This window comes from Lissotriton helveticus, chromosome 2_2 (genome assembly GCF_964261635.1).
Source record: "Lissotriton helveticus chromosome 2_2, aLisHel1.1, whole genome shotgun sequence".
In the NCBI taxonomy this organism is placed as follows: domain Eukaryota; kingdom Metazoa; phylum Chordata; class Amphibia; order Caudata; family Salamandridae; genus Lissotriton; species Lissotriton helveticus.
Genome location: NC_136060.1, coordinates 152,080,097 through 152,105,628, shown reverse-complemented (window position 1 = coordinate 152,105,628; position 25,532 = coordinate 152,080,097). Strand labels below are relative to the sequence as shown.

General features: G+C 42.4%; 1 protein-coding gene across 2 annotated transcripts in view; it reads right to left on the bottom strand.

Annotated features, from left to right (window-relative positions):
* Positions 1-25,532, bottom strand: part of GABRA2 (gamma-aminobutyric acid type A receptor subunit alpha2) — a 567,584-nt gene that overhangs the window by 90,520 nt on the left and 451,532 nt on the right. For both annotated transcript variants that reach the window (XM_078678235.1, XM_078678236.1), the window contains 2 exons: positions 17,513-17,656; positions 9,124-9,276 (listed from right to left, as the gene is read on the bottom strand). In XM_078678235.1, the coding sequence (XP_078534361.1) occupies positions 9,124-9,276; positions 17,513-17,656 (297 nt within the window). The remainder of the gene's footprint in view (positions 1-9,123; positions 9,277-17,512; positions 17,657-25,532) is intronic.

Sequence of the window (25,532 nt, the reverse complement as noted above, 5' to 3'; positions counted from 1 at the left end):
CACTGCATTGTGTAAGAAGGCAGGAGGAGGACAGTACCATATCTATTGAGATATAGTGGTGCTGATCTCTTCTCAAGCACGGGCTCACAGTTTGACTGCCATGTTCCATGCACATGCCTGTGCAATCAAGTGCAAATGTTCCTGTATGAGTGTAGGATAAGTTTTATGATTGAAGGATACCATTTCATTACAAATTACCATGCTTAGTCATACTTTTAAACTTTTGCCAATTTGTATGTGTGCTGTAAAGTACACACCCATGCAAAGTTAGAAAAACTAGAAAAAATGTAGGCTTCTAGGCACCTGCCTCGAGGAGGAGTACTTTTGGTCCAAAGCCCTGCCTACAAAAGTTGGTAGTTAGAGCTTTTTTTGTTAAAAAACTATGGGTGATTATATTGGGTTTGTGGTCAACGAGGATGCCAGTTGTAGCCAAGGCAATGCGTCGGTGTCGAGCAACGCAGTGGACAAGATGTGTTGATTTTCTCCACGCAACTGCAGCAATGCATTGGTTCCCAGTGCAGGGCTCTGCTTCCGGATCCACAGCTGCTCCTCCTGCAGTAGGCAATGAGTCGATTTTGAAAGCGATGCGCTGGTTCCAAGGGCGATGCACTGGGTCCACACAGAGGCAAAGATGCTCGAATCCAATGAGGATGCATGGGTTCTGGATGAAGAAACTCCTTAGGTCTCACTTCCAAGGGTCCAGAACTGGGGTTGCACCACTTGGCATTTAGGACTCACAGCTTGAAGAGTCCAGGTCCACTGAAGGTAGTTGACGTCTTTGATATCCCTGAGACTTGGAACAGGAGGCAAGCCAGCAAGCCCTTGGAGTCACTCTGGGTTCAAGTGATGCAAGTCCAGTCCTTCTCACCCAGGCAAGAGAACAGCAGGCAACAGGGCAGATCAGCAAGGCAGAGTCCAGCAAAGTAGCAGTCCAGCAGAATGGCAGTCCTCTCAGCAGCACAGCCGTTCTTCTCACTGGCAGAGTAGTCACAGGTTCAGAAGAGGGCTGATTTGTTATTGTCAGTGGTCCAGTACTTATACCCAATGGTTCCTTTGAAATGGGGCAACTTTGAAGTTGCTCAGAGGTTCTCCCTTCCTGCTCTACCCCCAGACTCACTACAGCCCTTTGTGTGGGGACAGAATGCATGTCTTTCAGGTGTAAGTGTCACATCCTCCTTCCCATCCTGATCTGGATGTCTCATCTGCATGCAATTGACTACTCAGGGACACCCATCCTTCCTTTGTGAGTGGGTGTCTAGAGGGAATGCAGGAAGCCGCCTGTCATCCACCACAGATGTGTATTCCACGTAAACGCACGCTAGATTTCTAAAGCAAGCATTTGCTAAACTGGAATTTAAAACCCAACTTCACCATTAGTTGTGATTTTAAGTTTTAAGTTCAGTGCCACTAAAGACTAAACTTGAAAAGTTAATCATGTCACAATTGTGAATAACACTTAAAAGATGTAATGAGGTCACCCCTTTGTAATACTATGGAACGGATAGGTCTTGCAGTAGTGAACAATTTGGGAGTTTTAACCACTACCAGGACATGCAAAACTTAAATGTACATGTACTGCCTTTTAAATACATCTGCACCCTGCCATGGGGGTAGACAGGGACTACTTTAGGGGTGATTTATATGTATGAAAAGGGAAGATTTAGGCTTGGCAAGAGAGTTACCTTGCCAGGTCAAAGTGGCAGTTTGAAACTGCGGGCCTTAGACACGATTAGAGGGCTACATAAGTGAGTGGTACAATGAGTGCTTCAGGCACACCAATAGCATTTAATATACAGGCTTAGGGCACATGTAGTGCACTCTAGTAGGGACTTATAAGTAAATTAAATATGCCATTTGGGAACATGTCAATTATACTGGGAGAATGTTAGTGGGAGAGAGCAAAAGCATTTTAGCAATGGCTAGCAGTCCTAAAACCAGCAATGTGTTCAGAAAAAAGCAGGGAGTCAGGCAAATAAGTTGGGGGAAGACTACCCTAAGGCTGTCAGGTCTATTTTAAGGATGTACTAGACAATCACTTGGTACGTTATGGCCAACAAGGAAACCAAATCCTTAGGACATTAACCCCAGGTGTTATCTTGGTAGTTGCATATATGTGTTGTAGGTTATTTGTGGACTGACATACAATTCAGGCAGAGGAACATAAATGGGAATATAGTAGCCAAGCGTGAACACCCTATTCTGGAATAGGTAGACAAGAACAATCTGCATATAATCATAAACCCCAGGGTTTTTGTGCAGGCAATAATTGTAGCAGATCCCAATGTGGTGGACATTTTGGAAGATGCTAGGAGTTTATTTGGGGGCAAGCTACAAGCATTAAAGCGCTATGTACATAAAAACAAATTAATAAACAGATCTTACCATTAAGGCATAAAGTCAGGAGAGTTCCAGTGGTGATAAGTGAAGTGATGGAATTACGTTGATATAAAAGGCATGTTCAAGTATCGGGTCACGAGATGTGGTAACGTATTCATTTGTGCAATATTCCATGAAGCGCTGAAAGCTACAATGTTGTAAAGCATGGTTAAGCAGCTACATTATGGGTGAAACGAACCCACTGCATTTGTGTACACTACTGTTGATGTAATCTTGCATTGTCATCTTTTGTGAAATGCCAATATTTTTTTTTTTTTAAAGTGAAGTAGTGATGGCGATTATCCTGTGCTCACCCTCTTGTAGCTTGCAGTCAGTCTTAACTTAAGAGGCAATATGTAAAGTATTTTTGCAACTCTTTGTGCAATAACACAGTGAAAACAACACAAAATGTCCCCATACCTGGTTCACAACAGTGCAAGAGGAGATAATTGAACTGCTAGAAGCTTTGGAATGGTTGGCACAGGTAGTCACCACTAAGAAGGCTGATGACAATTATGATCTTGAGTTGACCTTCATTGTTTAAATGAAAATAATGTTGTGGAGAGTTTGTGTTACTAAACATCAATGAGACAGGGTTGTGGCTGAGCGACAGCAAGTACTTCTCAACAATAGGCTTGAGGAGCGCTTGCATCACCAATCAAAAGCCCTTACCACATTCTTGCAGAAGACGTGTTTCAGTTCAGTCATCTGCCTTTTGGACTTCCTTCTGCAGTGAGCATTTTCTAATGCATTATGACAGAATTATTTCTGGAGGCTAGACAGGGTCTTTTTCTTTCAAGATAACATTTAAGTCTTAGGAAAGACCAATAAAGAGGATCATATGATATTGTAAGAGGTATTGGATACATCAGAAATGGAGGGGATGATATTACAGAAAGATTAATGTAGAAGTTTGGAATAAGAAGTGCACAGACTGCGCAATTTAATCGTGGTTGCAGGTGTGAGACCAAAGACAGACCTACTCAATGCAATCAAGGTGGCAGCTGCTCTAGAGAACAAAGACTAATTAAGATGTTTAAGGGCTTAATCGACTAGTATGTACACATTTGCACGAGCCTTTGCTAACAATTCAGAGGACTTGAGAATTGTTTCAGAAAAGATGGACCCTTTGAAAAGGGAGATGCACAGAGGAAGGCTTTTGAGAATAATCAAAAACTGCATTGCCTAGTCATCTATTTTAACTCTATTTAACTTAAAGAAAATAATCTGCATCACATTGGATGAGAATAGCTAAGAATTTCCCCTGCTCTTTCACAATCTCATGAAGGGAAAGAAAAAACTGTTACATTAGCTTATCGTTCATGATCCTAGGCTGTGTGAAACTGATCAGTAATCAAGCAAGAGGCCTTGGCAGCTTTTTGGAGCACTGAATATATTTGAACATACATATGGGGTTGCATAATTGAGCTGAGAGCAGATAAGATTATTTATGTTGCAATCCTGGGGAGCAGGTATCTGTTCTGCAAGACTAGAAAGGTTTGCAGCTAGATTGGAAGGGTTTACTTATGTGATGAGAACATCACAGTTTAGTAAAATATGGTGGTTGGTTATCTATCCCAGTTATCCAAGAACAAAAAAAGATGGTAGTGGTGAATTTGGAAATTAAAGAAGTGGTAGCTATGCATGTGATGTAATAGAAGGTTCTGATAATGCCTTTTTCAACAAAGAGTGGGATCCTGTGGTTGAGGATAACAGTATCATAAAGTAAGTCAAGACATTCATAGGGAAAATATGTACAAAGGAGAGTTGTGTCCAGACAAACGTGAGACCTTTAGGATAGTGCATGAAATGTCGCTGTATGGTGATGCTGAATGGCAGATTTGTACTTCCCCTTAAGGTATTATGCATACTGATGGTCTAGCACATGGGGATATATGAATCAGGCAATGGTGGGAAAAGAGTGCAAGATTGATTTTTGTGGACTGGTGTTCATAAGTAGGTGTTGAATTGGTAGTGGATTGTAGTGTGTTTAAAAAGTGAGAAGAAATTGAAAGTGGGGGGAAGTGCAATATAGCATATTATGGATGGGCCAATGTGTGCATGGATATCATCGGGTTATTAATGACTCTTCTTGAGCATGTAACATATGCAGCTTTAGTAGTAGGTGTATATACTAAGTGGATCATAGTGGTGTTCCAGAAACACTATAAGCATCATTCTATTTTTGCAGAGAAGGATTATCAGAATGTATTGTGACACATAATGAAAACTCACTTGCATCTCAGTAGTTGAGGAATTGTTTAGAGATGTGGGGTTGATTACAATATAAAAATGTTATACAATCCTCAAGCCAATGGTATGGTGGAACATAACAACAGAGAGATCAAAGGTACATTATCAATGGTAGTAACAGTTGTTCAGCTCTTGAAACAATAGTCATGGGTTGGTTTTACACCACAATGAATGAAACCACGGGCCACACCCCATCTGTCTTGATGAGAGGAAGGGTAGCAGCTCAAAAACGATATCAGTGTGGTTAAAGGATTAACAAAACAAAGAATGAAACATCGGTTGGGTGAGGCAATGAGAGAAGACATAAATATGGAGACGAAGGTGAATGGATCATGTTAAAGCCAGGAAGAATTGGGGCGGGATTTTCTAAGTTATCAGAGTGAGGACAGTGGAAGGTAATCAGGTAGAATTAGAGAAACCTCAACAATTGAACTGGGGGTGAGTAGCTTTGTATCACAGAGAAGAAGAATGTGAAGGAGTGGAAATGGAGGCTGAAGGATGTCGTTGTCTACTGCTAATGATGGCGGGTTAAATTAGATGAAGTAGGATAGGTGTAGCAGCTGGTGGCAGGGTAGTGAGACAAGAGGGAAGTTAACTTGGTAGGGAAATAGGAGCAGGCCATGGCAGAAGACAAATGAAAACAATTGCTTCAAAAAGACATTCCTTGGCAAATTCAGACTTATCCATATACAAAGAATTCAAGGGTGAGTGAATGATTATGTAGGGAGCTGACATCTTAACTCCTTGGGGGGTTCCAGTTTGTAGAAAACTAGGCATTATAGTGCTGCAGAAACACCATTCTTCTGCGCTCTACTGTTATGATGTGTTGTTGTGCTTCTTATCTCTTGTATATAATAATTTATATTTCATTAGGAAAATTAAGTGAAATAGATGTTTTGTAGCTTTACAAATCTATGGCTGGTACACATACTGGGTTATTATACCCTGTGGGGGTTATGTGGACTCAGCTGGGACGCTGACTGGCCTGCAGTGTTCCACCGCTTCATTGTGTGCCCGAAAAACTCCCTAACTAAATAATTGCAGCCCCATAACATCATTACAGCATGGTCCTTGTAGGTCTCTTTGTGTGCCCTATGTGTTTGTGCACACACACCCCAGTTGAACCTGAGGGCCAGGCACTTATCTATTTTCGCTTTTTCCCCCTCTTCGTTCCTGGATCTGGCCAACCTGGGTTTGGAGGACCTTAGCCACTGTTGCTAGTACTTTGGGGTCGTTAGCAGTTGCAGCTTATAGGAGATGGTGGCGGGGGGTGGGGACATGGGGAGTTAGGAAAAAATGTAAAAAGACTTGCATTCTGAAGCTACATGCCGCCTCTCCTCCGTCCTCTTCTCTGGAACGGAAGCCGTCAGGCTCCCAGTCTCTCCCAGCCAATCACGACCCTGCCTTACTACAGGCGTTCTGAGAGGGACTGAGAGGCTGGGCATGTTCTCCACCCAGGCTGTACAGTACAGCCTGTGGAGAACATGCACAGTGTGCATGACAATTTGGTCGGCCCGAGATGGCCGGCCAAACCATCATACACTCTTAGGGTGCAGCCACCATTCCTCCCTCTGCTGGTGTCATGCCGCCCAGCCCAGCCCTGCACTAACAAAGACCTTAAAGGCAGACTAAAAATAAAATTATAATAACGTTCTGTTATTATCATTTTATTTGTATTTTGCTCTGCTCTTAGAGCAGTGGGGTGACGCTCCTCTGCCTTAGCAGAGGAGCTACCCCTGGTTAAATAGCTAGGCTTCAATGTTTCAGCAAATCCCGGTCCTAAACTGAGATTAAAAGCATGGTTTACGTACCCATTACGCTTTAACACAAATACGGAGACATTTGATTTCACAGTGTTTGTTCTTCTAATGAAAAGTTACTCGTGGTCGTAAACTAAGCTGTAGAGGTTGCTATTCTGGCAGAAATGTAATCAGTTATCAATGGAACACAGTTCACAATCAGTTAGTGGTGACGAACTGCATATACTGTGTGTAAAAGGGTGATTAGTGTCACAACTGTATTTCTTTAATGTTATTTTGTAGCTTTATTGACAAATGATTTAAATTGATTTTTTTAACTTTACTTACATATTTTATAGCTAATGTATTGTTAAAGTGTTATTGGTATTAAATAAAACAACTTTTTCTTAACAATAGCATTCCATTTTTACAGCATATGTGAAAATCGTGTTGCTGATTGCTTGACTAACCTCCCACAGCGAGGCAGAAAGCTCGGATGGTCAACCTTCCATCTTAGACAGCGGATGCAGTGTTCTGGATAGTAGGGGGCAGTTGTCATCTCGCCTTTGAGATTGCTCAATTGTCGTTGTGACCGTAAAGATCTTGACAATAGAAGAGTTTGACAGGAATTTGCTTTCGAATTTAAAAGATGATAAGAAGGACCAACAGTAAGATGTACATTGGTGGTATGGATGTGCTGGTATTTGATTTTAGTCGGTAAGGTGGGCAACCTCGGCTACAAGACTGATAGAGTTCCCTATTTTCACACAAGTTCTGTTTTTTTGTGTTTATTAGAACTATGAAAGCCCCAGATTTAACTAGGCTGGTAATTCCGTTTTAGGTGTGAACTCTAGTTTGTGCTTAGTTAGCACTCCAGTTTGAATCTGACTTGGGTGTATGACCTTCAGATTTGCAACATGTAAGATGCGATGCTAATGGGGTGGACAATTAGAGCAAAAGGCGAATTGCCACATTCCAGAATGAGAGAAAACACACACAGATTGCGCCCCGTGCCTCATTCAGAGGTCTGCAGCTTAGTACTGGTATAAGCTTGCACAGCTGCTGATTACCGAATCTAGCTCATAACTGGGAGCTTCACAATCTGCACCTACAATTTCCCAAACCATGACTTCAGGGTCTATCACCTAGATTCATCAATGTCCCGTTTTGCGAGTCCTTAATAGCGATTATTAAGGAATCGCTATTAAAGACTCGCAAAATGGGATTCATGTAGAAATCGCAAAAATAATTGCGATTTCTACATGTTCCTTATTTGCGAAAGGCCCATAGGAATGAATGGGGAGTTATTCCTTATTTACGATTAGCAATTTGCTAATCGCAAATAAGGATGCGATTTCAAGGGTGCCAGGGGTGTCCAAAGGACACCCTGTAGCACCCCTGAAATGAAAATATAGACTGATGTTGCGCACACACATGTCCAAAGGACATGTGTGTGTGTAACATCCAACTTAGAAAAATGCACTAAAGTGCATTTTTCTAAGTTTTCGCTATTTACCACGAAGTCAGACTTCGCGGTAAATAGCGGCCAAAAATTGCGAATTCGCAATTCAGAAATGGATCATGAATAGCATTTAAGGAATCTCTAATTGAGATTCCTTAAATGCGATCGCAATTTGAAAAATCGCAATTATTTGCGATTTTTCACATTGCGAGTACATGACCCATTGATGAATCTCAAATGCAATTTTTGCGGCCGCAAACGGCCGAATTTTGCGATTCGCACCGTTTGCGCTCGCAAAAATGCTTGATGAATCTATGTGCTAATGTGTAGTAAGAGCCTTCTGTCATTTATTTCCCCTTCGTCCACCTCAAATAATCAGGTAATGCTCAGTGCGGGTCCCATGGAGAATCTGGTTATAGTCAGAAGGTATTGGAATGTCCGGTGAACAAAAGCAAGACCTTGGAAAATACTTGAATGAGTCTGAACTATGATGGTCGTCCCTCTACTGCAGAGCAGGGGCGAAGGTACTCTTACTTTATCAAGATAAGGTTGCAGAAATGTGGCACTAATGAGATTCTAAACACCTTCCAGGGGATGCTGTTTCTATCTCTCCTCGTCTCCCCCGGGAGCTATTTCAGAAGATGTCTGATGCCAGGCTTCTCTTCACAGATAGCTAATTGTGTGAGTCTAAACATGCCCACAGAGGCCTGCACGTTCACAGTAATGTCAAATTGTCCTAGAGTAAATATGACTGTAATTATGACACGTCGATTCTAAAAACAGCACACACAGGCCCATGATTGATTGTTTTATCAGTCTTCACGAAATATTTTTTTCAATATGTGCACTAACAGGGATGTATAGGAAAGGAATCTGCAACTTCAACAATCCTTCCTAATATGAATCAGATGATGTGAGTAATTGAACAGCGATATTCATAAGAACAGAAACGATGAAATGTCGCGAATTTTCACTTTTTTTTAATGATATATATTCATTCCTACTCTTCAAAATAAAAAAAAGTTGATTTTAGCAACAGCCATGCCATCGAAATGCAAGAAAAATATATTCCGTGATCCATCATTATAAGTAGCATTACTGCAAGCATAAATACTTCGTGCAGGAAGGGCAGTGAAATATTGAAAGGACAGTGAGAAATGACTAAATATCATGACACCATTAGCTGAATATGAAGTGTACGCTACATCACTGTGTTCAACATACATCTTAATTACAACCAGTGCCGCCTTGCAGTAACTACAGCCCACAGATTGTCCTGAATCATTTACTCACCGAAGACAGTCCTTGCAGGGACAGACTCTCTGTTCAGCCAGAATGACACTTGAGAGAGGATGACTGTCATGATGCAGGGGAGGTATGTCTGAATCACAAAATAGCCAATTTTTCTCTTCAGGTGGAAATGAGCTGTCATAACTGTGTATTCACCTGATGAATAACATAAAGAACATCAAAGCAGCAAATCAATCTTGCAAGTAGAAGTCCTCACATCGCACACTCAGTTCGGTACCATTGTGCTGCATCTATGCTGTGAAGATGTTACATTAAAACTCAGTAAAAACAGTTTGACGTTCACCAAGAGCATGAACCCGAAATAGAATTGATTAAACAAAATACAATGATCAAAGAATAACACAGTAAAACAAAAAAAATACACCCCTAGGTATCTTCATCCACAGGCTGAATTAGACAGTGACATTAAAATCTGTGGTAATACAGGGATGCAATAAGTATTTTACGCTATTGTATTGCTTCATGGTTTAACGTTCAGCTGCACAAATATCAGGAATAACATGCCACATCTTGTGCACTCTATTTACTACCACGCATTTTGCACATGGTACTTCCATTCATTTTCTTGTGGTAAAACAGTCACAATATTTTCTGGATCTGATGCAGAATACTGTCTCAATATATGAAGTAGGGGACGAAATGTTCAGGGAGCCAATTTCACTGAGTTTCTTCAATGATTAGACCCAGGGCCCACATTACAAGGGCCCATTAATTTTGACGGACTCAATTATATCATTTAGCAGGTGTGTCAGAAAGGGGTCTCTAGTTGACAATGGTTTGCACCTTTGTACAAGTGCGGAACCTTGTTTTTAGTCAGGGTAAGGGAGTTACGCCCTTAGACAACCACTGCTCACCCCCTTGGTAGCTTGGCACGAGCAGAAAAGCTTATCTCAGAGGCAGTGTGTAAAGTATTTGTGCACATGTACAGTAATGCAAAGAAAACACTACAAATAGACATCACACAAGGTTAGAAACATAGGAAATCTTTACCTAAATACAACAAGACCAAAACGACAAAAATCAAGAATGCATATATCAAGATATCCCCAAAAATTTGTTATTTCCCAAAATACAGCCTGTAGCAAGAAATAGCTCCACCTGGTGTTATTACGCAGCATGACAGATGAAAATCCCAAAGTGCGGCCCTGACGTCGGGGTTCACAGCTACGGGCCTGGGTTCACACAGACCCCAAAGAACAGTACTTGATAATGAAAACAAAGACGGTGCACAGCATCGGGGAGGTGCTGCTTTGTTGGCACGGGGCAGTGGCGGTTCCTTACAACCACAGGGAACGTGAGGCGTTGGTTCCTTACTGCAATGCAGGGAGGTGAGGCATCAGTTCCTTACTGTAGCTGGGGAGTTGCCATTGGTGTGGTGTCAAGGCATTGGTTCCTTATAACAATGCAGGGTCAATGGATTCCGGAGGTCACACATGACAGGTATAGCCTCTGCGATGATGAAGCACTGGCGTCGGTGAGGTCGAAGCTGTGGTGCAAATTGGGGCAGTGCGTTGTGCACTTAACAAGTGGTGACCACAGCTTCATTGCAGGTAATGAAATCGCTACCAGGCATCGGTGTTGCTATTTCCCTCTATAGCAGCTGAAACAGCGGTTCCGGGTGCAAGAGGACGGAGGAAACAAAGTCTTTGTGTCCCTGAGACGTCAGAACAGGAGGCAAGCTCTACACCAAGCCTTTGGAAATCTTCTTCATGCATGTTAAACAGCAAAATTCAGTCTTTGTTCTCTCCTTGGCAGAAACAGCCACTGCAGGCAAACCTCACACAGCACACATCAGAGTGGCAGTCCATCTCTTTCAGCTTTCCCAGCTTTTCTCTTTGGCAGAGGTTTCTCTTGAGCCCAGAAGTAATCTAAAGTTCTAGAGTCTGGGCCCCAATATTTATACCACATTTTTCTTTGTTCTCTTGTGGCAGAGAGTCTCTTAGCTCAATCCAAACCAGCTCTGTCTTCTCTGGTCCAGATTCCCGGCAGGATGTTGAGACAGGAGGCCTACTCAGGTGTAAGGAAATTTCCACCCACTACTCTAAATGCAGCTCTGGTCTATTCAGCCCAGCCCAGCCCTGACTCATTCAGGAAAGGCAGGACACACCTCACCCCCCTCAGTGGCTGTCTACGGCAAATGCACATCCCCAGCCCCTGTCACTACAAAGCCAGACTGTCAATGCACAACCCAGAAGAGGCACACAGGATGGTTGAGCAGGAAAATGCAGCCTTTCTAAAAGTGCCATTTTCAAACCCACAAATTAAAAACCATCTTTACTAAAGGATGGGTTGTTAAGTTCAGAGTTCAGGGCCCAAACTCTATTTGTCTATCTTGTCCCAATGGGAAGTTATACTTGTAAGATGTAACAAAGTGTCTACATTTTATCCTATGGGACAGATAGCCTCTCAGTAGTAAAAAAAGAAATTGGCAGTATTTCACTATCAGGACATGTCACACACACCAGCACATGTCCTACCTTTTACCTACACTACACCCTGCCCAGTCGGGTACCTTGGGCCCACCTACGGGGTGCCTTACATGTAAGAAAAAGGGAAGATTTTAGCCTAGCAAGTGGGTGCACGTGCCAGGTCAATATGGCAGTCACAACTGCAGCGGCAGGTCAGAGAACCCTTTAAAGGGCTGCTTGTGTGGGTGGTACAACCAGTGCTGCAAGCCCACTAGCAGCCTTTGATTTAAAGGTCCTGGGCACACAGAGGGTACTGTACTAGGGACTTAAAGGTGAATCAAATAAGCCAATAAGGAAAACACTAATCCATAACCACAATTTACATAGGGAGCACTTGCACTCTGGCACTGATTAGCAGTGGCAAAGTGCCCAAGCATCTAGACCAGCAAAAACGAAATCCAGTACACAGCAAAAATACAGGAGGCAGAGGCAAAAAGAGAGGGGAAACTACACCAAGGATGCACGATCTAATACCAGGCATACTGGAGTTATGAGTTCAGAGGAAACAACGATGCACACTGATATTTGACCCAGAGATTTCACCTGCTATAAGTACCCAAAGTCTAGGGAAAACATGTGAAAATTATCATGATGCATCTTAATTCCCCATGCCCATTTTATTTCGATAGCTCCAAAAATAACAGATCCCTGGGTAATGGTAAATCAGACCGAGAGAAATAACAGGGATATAGAGATCATTTGTAATGAGGTCATAAACGAGAACCTGAGAGGGTCCAGAAAATATTTGGTGCTATACTAAAGCTGGACTGCATGTATTTAATAATGAATGGTGAAATCGACAGTTTTTGTCAGTGCTTTATGATGTCTATTTGAAACTAAATATAAATCACAGTTATCATATTAATTAAAGTCTACAGTTAAGATAACGTTTATGCATGTTTTAGTGTTCAGTGTTCATATCAAGGTCTGTAACATCTACTTCTTATCATTTTTTGATTTTCTCCAATAACACCCAAATGAATTGAGTTGTACACTATAGACACATTTTCAAGCTAACTTCATAAATAAGTGGCGAGCAAAATAAATACAACGTTATACAACAGAGTTTTCACTTTCCTCTTTGTTATAGCTTGTCACAGTCTGATAAGATGAACATTCTTCTTAAAAGGACCTTCTAGGGAACCCACTAAAAGAGCACTGAAATAAACAGTAGACTTTATTTAAAGATAGGCTACACCTGTTTCTAAATTATCAATAGCGAACCTTAAGTTTGCTAAACCTGTTAGTGCCCAAAGAATCTGTTAATTTATTGCAACGCATTATCACCAGCAGCACCGTTTGTATCTCACCAAACAATGCTAGGCAGCAGTGCGTAGGAAGGGGGGTGCGTTGGGTGCAGGATGCCCCGGGTGTCATCACTGGTGGGGGACAAAATGGCAAAATTATCTGCTTTAAACATATTTTTGCCATTTTGTCAAGCCTGGGGTGACAAGAACTTTTCTACACCGGGTACTACCTGACCTTGCTACGCCACTGCTAGGCAGCTAGGAGTCTCAGCATTATCACAGTGTCAAGGTACACGCTTACTTTGCTGTGATGTGGAATGAATGGACAAAGAGTTACATGTTCAGTATTCTCCTCAACAATCAATATCTGGGAAGGATGGACTAGGGCTAGTGAGAGGTTCATCACACGCGCCCTTCAGATGAATCAAGAAATGAGAAGTGTGCAGTTCCATAATGAGGGTCTAGGTCTCCTGGTCAGTTCACAATAGTCTAGGGGAATGCTCTAAACGGTCTGACTGGGGTCATCCACCTAATACATTTTGGATCTGCACCAAAGAAACACACTACATAGTTATGAAAGGTATACAGGGCATGTTTTACACATATTTCACAAGTGACCCCTATTTGAGTAGATGAAGTTCAATTGGTCCTGATGAAAGGCCATGATCCTTGCGGACAGTAAGAGGCATGAAACATGTTGAACCTAGACTTATACTAGTTAGAGCCTATATAGACCATTATATCTAACACTAGCTCACAAATCATGTTTTTAGTTATGATAAAGAGACCTGATAATTAAGATTAGTTTTTGGTTTGTCTTTAAAAAATGTTAGTACACATACCCGCCCCTCATTCTACTCACACCTGCACACCACATTTGCACCTCACTCTTCTCGTCTGCAAAAAAGAAAAGAACTCCGGTAAAGAGCCCCCTTGAGGGGCCCGTTGAGCATTGCAGCCCTGGTCCAATGAGGAGCTGCCTGATGTTGAAGAATGACACCTCTTCGCGTGGGTGAGGGCCTTGCTCTTAAAAGGAGCACTCCCCTGGACTATCGAGCACTGACCAGGAGACCTAGACCCCCATTAAGGAATTCCACACACCTCATTTCTTGGTAATCTCTTCAACCGACATTCAACTCCATTTTGCCATCTTTTGTTCAAAATCTAGACCTGAATTGTTGCTTTAAATTTTAAGCACTTCTACAAACAAAAATTCACTTTGGACTGTGCCATAATGTGTACAGTAATGCACATGATGGGCCCCTAAACCTGCAATTGGTTGTGGCACAAGAGTCGCTTGACTTTACACAATGGAATAGCAGCTTTTGCTAATAACAATGTATGCCACTCTTTTGAGGTATCTTACACATTTTTGATTGGAAAAAGCACATTAGAATGATATCTGCATTGTGCTAATTGTCTGTTTCTCTTACAGTTTCTTTTCGATGTCATATTATGAAATTGTATCATGTGCGTTATCACCACAGCACCAAAAATGAGCCATTATTAAAACAAGTTTGTGAGTATTTCATTGTTACAGGGAAGTGCCTAGAAGTCCATTCATGCCCCCGGGAAGAAGTACCACAGTCAAATATACAGAGATATCATTTATTTTTCTCAGTGTCACTGACAAATGCTGGGGTTGGACAGATTATATAAAATAGTGAATCACATGTGCCCTCTTGCATAACTGTGCTAGCACAAGTTATGGGGACAGGACACATGTATGTGGTAAGTGCACCTAAGATTTAATACAATAGTCTGCAGATATTGGAGCATGACAGTTCATTCATGCTCAAGGTGAGTAAATATGAAGTGTTACAATGGACCTCTAATATGACATTATTATATTTTAGGGTTGTAGGAAATCTGATTGCTATACTGCGGATATAGAGGTGTTGGTCCTTGATAATAGGTGTGCCTTTACACCCACTCAGTCAAAACAACCTAGTGTTTGAAAGTACGAACAGGTTTGAAAGAGAAGTCCCAATCTTAGCCTTAGTAGCTTACAAGCAGCAAGGCCTTCCTCCAAGACATTGCAGCTTTCTCAAAGCAGACTGGTAGTTTCTCATAACGAGCGGTTGCGAGCATAAGCGACCACTCGCAATGAGAAACCTGACCTCCCCGCGTTGAAAATCTCGCCTGGAGTTTTTTTTCCATGCTCGCGATCGGCAATTTGTCTCCCCGGGATGTCATTTTGCTTGCTAGGGGGCGCCAACTTGACGTTGAGGACCGCGAGCAAGCAAAAAATGACTGCTGCACTACGCCACTCGTGTTTGCACTGTACTACGTGCACTTCACGTAGTGCAAAGTAGCGTAAACTACGCAAACATAGCGTAGTGCTTTGCCCAGAGTTACTAAATCTGCTCCCGATTTTTAAACTGAAAAGTACATTTATGTAATCATTGAAAGACATTAGGGGGGCTGCCCTCGCAATATGGCTGGTATTGAGCTTTGCTCTGGCAGCCACTTTCGGAATACGCCATCAAACTGGCACACCTGAGCCCTGTGCTGCCTGTAATTTGCTATGCCTGAGAGGGAAGACCACTAGACAACATTCCCGCCCTTGAATCCTCCGTGGCTGCCACATGGATGGCACAACTTTGGAGACCCCGTCCCACACCCACACAAACAAAATGGTGGCAGTCCTCTGCAGTGACCCTTGACCGGGTTAACTTACTCCAGGTAGAGCGTGGTGAGCAACAGGCAAACAGGCCTTCTAGTTCTGCAGACAGAAGACGCCACAGGAGCAGCAAGATTTTGTGTGGCAGGGATTAGTGAAATGTTTCAGACTGCACAGCGCCCCCGGACAGTGGCGGCGCCTCGAGGGAGTGCTGTGGGGCGGTGGGGTGGGGGAGGGGCAGGGAGGTGGGTAGTAAACTCTGGAATACGGCTGAACGGAGTTGAGTAAATAAATACAAAAAAAACTGAATTACATTGTGCGCGCTGCAACGCCAAATCGGCGATGCAGCGCACAATGTAACTTGTTTTATTTATTAATAGAAAACAGAGTACGCCAATCTCTATTGAAGATGAAACGGACAGAGGGGGTATAGAACTTCCAGATCAGGAGCTCTATTTTATTACTGCGTACTTGAAGCATGAAGTGAAGTGGTGCTCTAGGGACCCAAACTGGGAAACTACGTAATGATAGAGGACCTCCAGGATGGTGACCTCCTGATGCACCTGATGAGAGGAGCCCGCAACTCCTCCACACGCTACTAGTGAAAGCACAAGTGGCTTCAGACTGGGAAGTGGCAGTTAAAGGTGTACTTAAATTCCCACCTTTTAGCATAATGCTACCAATTGAATAGCTGCAATCCCTTTGGCACATATGGGAATTAATGTCGCTGTCAGCGTGATAAAGTGGAGGGTGTCCAGAACTGGGTGACCTTTCCCAGGGGATACATTTATCTCATTTAACAAGGCCTGTGAGGCATGTGGAATTACCCCCAGCAGTTCTTCTAGTTTGCTAAACTAATACACACAGCTAGGGAGGTAAGGAGAGACTTTCCGTCAGCAACCCCGGTTATATTACTGGATGGGGGTAGGGAGGAGATTAGAGTCACGATTAAACGCAACCCTAAAAATAATAGATCGCTGACCCCACTATGTGCCCGCCAGGCTTGGGAGGAAGATTTACCAACACCTCCGTCCGACAAAGAATGGACAACAGCCTGTGCACAGGTACAGGAGGTGACGATCAATAAACGCTTTAAACTGACTCACTTTAACCTAAAGACGGCAAAATGTGACACAAATTCTCACACAGTGCTTCCTTCTGGCCAAACGCCAGATAGAGATCCACTGGCTCTCAACTTGGGGTCCAACTCACTAAGAGATGCAGGGACCAGGGGGAGTGGGCATTGGCAGAGGGGATAAGACTATGTAAGGTGTGACAAGAAATGGGGGCAGAGGAGGACATAGCCTGCTGGAGACTCTCCTTCAGGGGCAACAGGAAGAGTATCTAATGGGGGACAGCCCCACGAATCAATGACTGCTCAAAGAGGCTTGTGGCTTTGAGATTGGATGTGCCCTACTAAACAGTGAGGATTGTCAGGGAGGAAGGTGGTGCACTGTAGACACTGGATAATAGAAAGGGATGGGAGGGGGGGGTGATGGAGGACGATTTGGGCTGCTACTTAATAGGATGCAATGTTTTCCAAATGTCACTGTTATGATACTCTGTCAAAAAATGGTATACCAACCATGACAGCACTTAAATGCTGTGCTGGTGTGGGCTACGTTGTTATGTCGTATTCTGTATTGCAATGCTCAAATAAAGCTCATAACTAAAGATTTTGGAAAAAATTATTGAAAGACATAGAAATTGCAAAACCTGGATGTGAAGGCTAGGAGTAATGAAACACTATTCCTTAGGGATTTATAGGGATTACATTCTAATGTTAGACAATTAGGTTTTAGGTTCCATATACGGGCATCGGCAACTAGCAGAGGTCCGGTAGACTCTGTTGATTTCCTCCAGTCAGGTTTTTCAGAAAACCAGGATTCAGGGATGGCAATTCTAGCTAAACTAATGAAAACATCGACAATTTTATAGTGCAGGACTTTGGGAAACATATAACATATACATAAACATATATCATTTCTGACATTTGTAAAATGGTCTGTTTTCCAATACTTATTCTTATTCACCTGTACTTGATTTAATTGTCTCTTTTCCAACTAAATGTCCTAAGAGATCATATTGGTTTAACCGAGAGCCATCTTCTGCAACTTCAACTGAATCAGTTGCATTGTAAGTCCACTTATAGGTAACTTCAGAGGTTGTATAGGCATCTGTAAAGGTAAAGAAAAATGTTGTAAATGTTTAAGAAGACATTTCTACATCAACAAAACGGCATATTGGCAAATAACGTATTCTATTTTCCATTGCTGTACAATTATTAGAGACAAATCACAATAACAATCTATAATGATTTTTTTTAAACTATAAATAGCTCTTGCATCTCTAGAGAAGGAGAGTTTTCTAATATTGTTTATACTGCTTCAAGCACTAAACTAGAACGAACTAATACGCCTTTTCTGATTAGTAAATGCAGAATACAGTTGCAGGCTCATCACAATGTCCACAAAATATGCAAATAAGCGTAATATTCATATGACTTCAGTGAAGTGTGTAGCGATGTGTGATGTTCAGTTTCAATGATGTGTGTAGCATTGCTGTTGCATCTTTTAGTACTAAAGAGAATGGCCTGACTTTTCTAGAAATCTACTCCAGTAAAACCCATTTCTGCACTTCTGATTTGCTTATTCATTTACTCTGTACTCTGCAGCTGGACATGTACCACCTAATGCTTAACATTTTCCTTTCATCCACTGCTACTAAACTAAAAGAACGACATCGTTCAGCACTTTCTATTATGGTTCCATTCTTCACCCTTCACCCTGCATCTGTGGGATGCATTTTCAGAACCACAGTATCCCAACCTCAAGTACTATGGGCTAAACCTGCTCAAAATCTGACAGAGCCGGCACCAACTCAAATTCCCATCCTCCAAAACTCTGATTAACACTATAGACCCCATCAAAAATAGTGAAACAGTACACATCTGAGTTCTCCCACAACTAAAAGACCAAGGTGTTGCCGCTTCGAGCATGTTTAATCTTCTCAAATTCTATTCCAACTCTCCCTAAAGGCATCAGACCACGTTTCCACAATGGTGTTTAAGTTAATCTATGTTGTTACTTTAAGACAATTGTGTCCTATTAAGTTACTTCTAGTGCGGGTTTCATCTACTTTACCCATAAGCCCCTTATCACCACAACTCTCATTAACATGTTTATTTCTGCCACCCTAAGTCCTTCCGAAGTGGCCCTTTAAAACCTCCTTTTCTACATACAAAGATCTTTTTCACTTCGCCCACATGTGCAATGTAATTACGCAAACTATACAAAGATCATGCTAGGGACAATCGTGGAATTGTTGTGGAACTTCTGTCAGACTTCTTCTGTTCTGCATCTTGCTTTTTCCAAAAAAACACTTCAAAGTTATGTACACTACACTCAATGCAATTTCTATGTATTTTACATGACAAGTGAATGAATCCATCAAAAGGAATACACAAAAGTCCTTGTTCATAATTGTGGGAAAATATTTGATTGGCAAGCACAAGGTGAGTTCAGAGTAGGGCCAGATAGGCACACTCCTTGCTATGCAGCCCAGCCAAGTTTTCCAGGTCCAAGCTTGATGCGCTGCTCCAGTCCAGGTTGTTTATTTGAAAATTGTAGTCTTGTTTACTTCATTTTAAAATTAGGCTTCAAGCACCAGAATTCCTTGGAAAAATCTGGAATGGAGCAGCACTACATGCATATACCTGGGAAACTCAGCAGCAAAGTCTATGCAGATTTTTAGAGGACACTATTAGCTGGGAGGGCATTCTGAAGGAAAGCAAGTGGGAATATAGCAAATCCAGGACCTGGTGGGACCCGGGTCTTCAGGTTCTTATGGTATTCAAGAAAGTAGAAGGGGACTCATGTGTAGTGGCAGGTCGTTCCACACTTTAGAAGCAATGTAGGAGAAGGCTTGACTGCCAAATTGTCTCTCCTAATGCATGGCATGTGTGCAAGTAAGAGTCCAGATGGGTAGAGGAGTCTGGAAGGTATATGAAAGTAGATGTTATTTTTGAGGGAAGCTGGGCCAGTGTTATATAGTGCCTTGAAAGTGTGGGTGAGGAGTTTGAATTGTGCTCATTTGTGTATGGGTATCCAGCATCTCCCCTTCAGGTGTAGTTTTATGTGATTGTGGCATTGGAGGTCGAGAGTGATTCTGCTGCTGAGTTCTAAATGGTCTGCAGCCTTTTGGTACGTTTTTTTGTTGATCCCAGCATAGAGGGTGTTCCAGTAGTTCAGTAGAGCCATTTGAAAATCACCCTCAGCATCTTCTGGGTATGGGAACATGAGGCGGTGACTGCTTACACTTGTGCAGTCATGATAAGTTTTGCTATTGATCCTAAGGTTCCCGGTGTGGGTACTGCGTGTTGGTGTCAGTCCTAGCTCCATAAGAGATGAACATTAATTATGTTAAGGAGTTTCTTGTAGAATTATTTAATGTTGCTTATGTGGCTAGTCTGAAAATTGCACCTGGATCATGTCCCGTAGTACCTATGTTTCCAACAGCACATGAGCCATGGCCATCCATTGTGGATGTTTAGTCAATAATTAGGGCATACAACAGCGCTGGATGAATATTTGCAGCATAGGACTTTGTATATATATATGAAATTAATTTGCATTTGCTTGTTTAACTTTTTCAACTGCAAATTGGCATTTGACAAACTACTCATGTTGAATACTATGCTCATTCTTGCGTCTTGCTTTGTATAATCAATGATTGCTAGGATCGTACATAGGTGCCGATGGACCAGACTCTGAAATGATGAAAGAGCAGCCCAGGGATTGATAGATATCATATTAGAAATCCACTTTAAGAAATTGCAAGTGGTTGTGGTGAAGTGCTTGGAACATGAATTGACACTACAGTAGTAGGCTGGTAGGTTATACTGTGAGCCGTTCATGTACTACACTAACATATTAAACATATAATGCAGTTAGTGAGCTGAGATAGCTGATGAGCAGTGGGATCACAGACCTGGATATAATCGAGTACCACCAACCCCCCACCGTAGAGGGCCAATGGAATAAGATGATGTGCAACTAAGGTGCCTCTCAAGAAAAATTTAAGTGTGACAGAGTGGTGAACCTATGGGTTCAATCGGTAACCTGCTAAGATGTAGCTTGAGGAATAGTGAATATGTGCTACTGTGAATGGGCTCCTTGGTCAAACGAGGAGCAATCAATTTGTAATGCTAGCAACATTGGACATAGACCATCAGTAGGGTGCAGGAGCTCTAGGCACATCCCTAGTATTATTGTGTTGGCCTTTTGGGGAGAACTGAAGAGCAGCTAAGGAACAGCCCTGGGAGGATCCAGCTCACCCAGCATTAGGGTCCCTTTGGGGAGAACCAAGCGGCTGGTACAGCATTGTTCAGTCAATTTATTGCCCAAGATTTTCTGCTTTTTGACTACCCAGTTGTGGACTTTTACTGTGAGTGAATTTTACTATATATGTCTCACTCACAGTCATTTCTGAGGAAATGGCCTGAAAGTGCTAGGTGCTGCTGTCCACCTTTTACGATCTGCCCCCTGCTGCACAGCACAGCTACAGCAAGAGGCTCCGGAATGGTTAAATGAGCACACATGTTTACATATGTGCGAAAGGTGAGATCATAAGACTACCGTTTAAATCATGGGGTGCTGACCTGGTGTTTTCCTTATAATGGGAGTGAGTATTCATAGTGCACATCTGTAATGAATACTGAAAATCTGCTTTACTGATTTAAACGTTATGGGCAAAATTTGCACCATAATACAGTTTCGTCATTTTTAGACATAGTGGTAGAAGCCAGTTGTCACTTCTAGGGTAAAAAAGTACCCTGAGTGCAGATTCAAAGTCAATATTGTGATAACTGTATTTCTCATTGCGCTTGTAGACAGACATTTTTCTCTTACTCTGCTCAAATTTTGATTCCAGGCTTTTGTCCCCTTACAGGGTCAAGTTAATTACTATGCTAGCCAGCAGGAGCGTTAAAAACCTCCCCACAGAATAGAGCCATTTGACAGTGCTTGGCTCAGTTCCTGGAGAAGGAAGGGGTGCAGAGGAAATCTTTATGTGAAAATAACTTTTCACACTGCACCTGGCCTTGGCAAGCCCAAGCCAACAGAAACAAAGCAGGAAGGTCAACCCCATGGAGCCAAACATAGGAGGGGCTCCCCCTTTGAAGTTTTGGTGGTAAGGAATCAGGCTGCTGTGTCAGTTCGGGGCACAGCTGAAGCTCTCAGGGCAGGCCTTTCTATTGACCACGTCAAGCTGTCAAGTTTTAATGTGCCAGAATGCTGTGCTGGAGAGTTGGGGGAGGGGTAGATTGATGATGCTGCATCCAAGGATTAGGCAGAGGATCTTTTGCGGACTGTTCCTGCTTCTGGGTGACCCCTATCAGGAGGGGGCTACTGGATCTGCTGCTGACACACAGGTGCCCTGCCAAAGCCATGGGTCTGGAAAGTGAAGCTGGAAGGATATTCAGCTGGAATGTAGAGTGACTGCTAAAGAAGCTACTGGGAAAGGCAGATACCAGGAGCCCAGACAGAGGACAGGTCCAACCTCAGGAACTGTGGAGATATCGCACTCCATATAGAACGTAAAAAATTTAGAGGCCAGAAGGCCTGAATAGACTGCTGATGAACACCAAATTTGTGCAAATCAGTTCTACAGTGCAAGAGAAAACAGCCCAAAAAGACCGACCTCCAGGGTCCCCAGGAAGAGGATGGAGCATGCAGTGCTCCACTATGATTTACATTAAGTCCCCCTGGGGGGCCAGGCCCTCGGGGGTCTGCACATCCTCGATTTTATGTTGAGCGGTGTGTCTGGGGCTCCCCTTCATGAACTCCTCCTGGTCCCACGACCCAATCACCTGGGGCCTGATGCAATCAGGATTATTGCAGGGGATACCATCTCCTCAGAGCAGTAGCACTGAAGCTTGAGTGGCGCTGCATTTTGAAAGCATCCATACCCGTTGGCCCCATTTTCCGAAGGACCGAAATAGTCCAAAGATCAGGTCAGGCTCTCCACCCACCCCTGTGTGCCGGTTGTTTGGTGGGGGAGCGACAGGCACACCCATTATCATGGCTCCCACGAGAAACAACCCTTACAACGCAACTATTACAACGCACACCGTTACAACGCACACCATTACAACGCAGGATCCGTTACAACGCATGCCTTTACAACCCATGACATTACATAGCAGATGCTATTACAACAGCGATCCTCCATATTGTCGATGATGCTCTACAGGCACTTGACCAAAACAAAGCATGTCTACTGATTCTCCTAGATATGTCCTCGGCCTTCGACACGGTAAATCACGAAGCTCTATTGACCAGGTTACGGGACAGGATGGGCCTGTCAGGAACCGTGCTGGAATGGTTTATCTCTTTTCTACAGAACAGGACACAGCGAATCCTGGTCAACCAGTCTATTTCACCTCCATGCCCTATTTCAATTGGAGTCCCTCAAGGATCATCATTATCCCCAGATCTGTTTAACCTTTACGTCGAACCGCTCACAGAAATTCTTCAAAAATCACAGATACCATATCACATGTATGCAGACGACACGCAGATATACTTAAAGATCTCTTCCCTAAAAGACATGGAGCTAATGAACGAGACTCTAAAAATGGCTCTACAATGGCTAACCACCAACCAGCTGAAGTTGAACGCTCACAAAACAGAGTTCCTACTAATCTCACCAGCTAGGAGCCATACGGAAATAAAGGAATGGACGAAAGTGGTGACCGCGCTAAACTGCACCCCAACACTAATAAAGTCAGCGAAATCGCTAGGAATCACTCTGGACGAGAATCTGGACATGAAAGCCCATATCAACTCAATGGCTAAAAATGCCCGGTTTCACCTGAACTACTTGAGAAAATTGAAACCATTCATCTCAGAAGCGGATCTCAAATTAGCAATCCAATCCTTAGTTATCTCTAGGATTGAATATGGCTGCACCACCTTAGCGGGACTACCAAAATTGTCCACAGCGCCATTGAAAGCATGCCTAAACGCTGCGGCAAGAATTATCACCGGATCAAGAAAATATGATCATATATCGCCACACTTGAAAGCTTTAAGCTGGTTACCCTATGAAGCGAGAATCCAAATGAAGATGGCATGTATCACCCATAAAGCGCTACACCACAACACCCCAAGATACCTAGCGAAGAAAATCCAGCTATCGGGAGGTAATCGACCAGCGAGGAGTACTGAGGAATTCCTACTACGGCCAGCCCTTTTCCACAAGAAAAAAACTTATGACAGAGCGTTCTCAGGAGCTGCCCCCAGAATATGGAACTCACTCCCTCCTAACATCAGGAAGATCCAAAATGTAGCATCATTTAAGCGAGAAGTGAAGAGCTTTCTGTTGAAGAAATACACTACCTAGAATAGAACATTCACGATCTGATCATGACCTAACTGTCAGACTTGCTTTTACATTTTACTTAAGATAGAAGCACACCCGCTATTGACTATCAACGCTAACTGCACACGGATATTGTATATTTATCATCTACCTCATATTTGTTGTCCGTATAACTGTCGTATATATATGTCTTTCTCATATGCCTTCTATGTTAAGCGCTCTGATACCCACGGGTCTTGTTCGCGCTATACAAAACTTTATAATAAATAAATAAATAAAAAACGCATGCCATTACAACGTAAGTATTGGTAAGTATGTTATTTTTTTAAATCATTTTTTTTAAATGTAAATTAAATAAATTAATTTAAGTAATAGTATATATTTAGTTTTGGGTTATGGGGTACAGGGGTATTTTTAGGTTTCAGGGCTAGGTTTGGGTTTTGGGGTACAGGGGTATTTTTAGGTTTCAGGGCTAGGTATGGGTTTTGGGGTACAGGGGTATTTTTAGGTTTCAGGGCTAGGTATGGGTTTTGGGGTACAGGGGTATTTTTAGGTTTCAGGGTTAGGTTTGGGTTTTGGGGTACAGGGGTATTTTTAGGTTTCAAGGCTAGGTTTGGGTTTTGGGGTACAGGGGTATTTTTAGGTTTCAGGGCTAGGTATGGGTTTTGGGGTACAGGGGTATTTTTAGGTTTCAGGGCTAGGTATGGGTTTTGGGGTACAGGGGTATTTTTAGGTTTCAGGGTTAGGTTTGGGTTTTGGGGTACAGGGGTATTTTTAGGTTTCAGGGCTAGGTTTGGGTTTTGGGGTACAGGGGTATTTTTAGGTTTCAAGGCTAGGTTTGGGTTTTGGGGTACCGGGGTATTTTTAGGTTTCAGGGCTAGGTTTGGGTTTTGGGGTACATGGGTATTTTTAGGTTTCAGGGCTAGGTTTGGGTTTTGGGGTACAGGGGTATTTTTAGGTTTCAGGGCTAGGTTTGAGTTTTAGGGTACATGGGTATTTTTAGGTTTCAGGGCTAGGTTTGGGTTTTGGGGTACAGGGGTATTTTTAGGTTTCAGGGCTAGGTTTGGGTTTTGGGGTACAGGGGTATTTTTTGGTTTCATGGCTAGGTTTGGTTTTTGGGGTACAGGGGTATTTTTAGGTTTCAGGGCTAGGTTTGGGTTTTGGGGTACAGGGGTATTTTTAGGTTTCAGGGCTAGGTTTGGGTTTTGGGGTACAGGGGTATTTTTAGGTTTCAGGGTTAGGTATGGGTTTTGGGGTACAGGGGTATTTTTAGGTTTAGGGCTAGGTTTGGGTTTTGGGGTACAGGGGTATTTTTAGGTTTCAGGGCTAGGTATGGGTTATGGGGTACATGGGTATTTTAAGGGTTCAGGGTAACGGGTATTTTTAGGGTTCAGTTTTTAAATAAATAATTTTAAATAATTTAAATAATTAATGTTAATAATTTTTTTTTAATATTAGTTCTTTAATAATAATTGCTCTTTTTAAAATAAACTATTTTTTAAAGTATATATATTTACAAATTAATTATTAAAAAATAATTTAATTTATTAAATTAATTAAATTTTAATAAATTACATTTTTTTTTTAAATAATATACTTACCTATACTTACGTTGTAATGGCATGCGTTGTAATAGCATCTGCTATGTAATGTCATGCGTTGTAAAAGCAT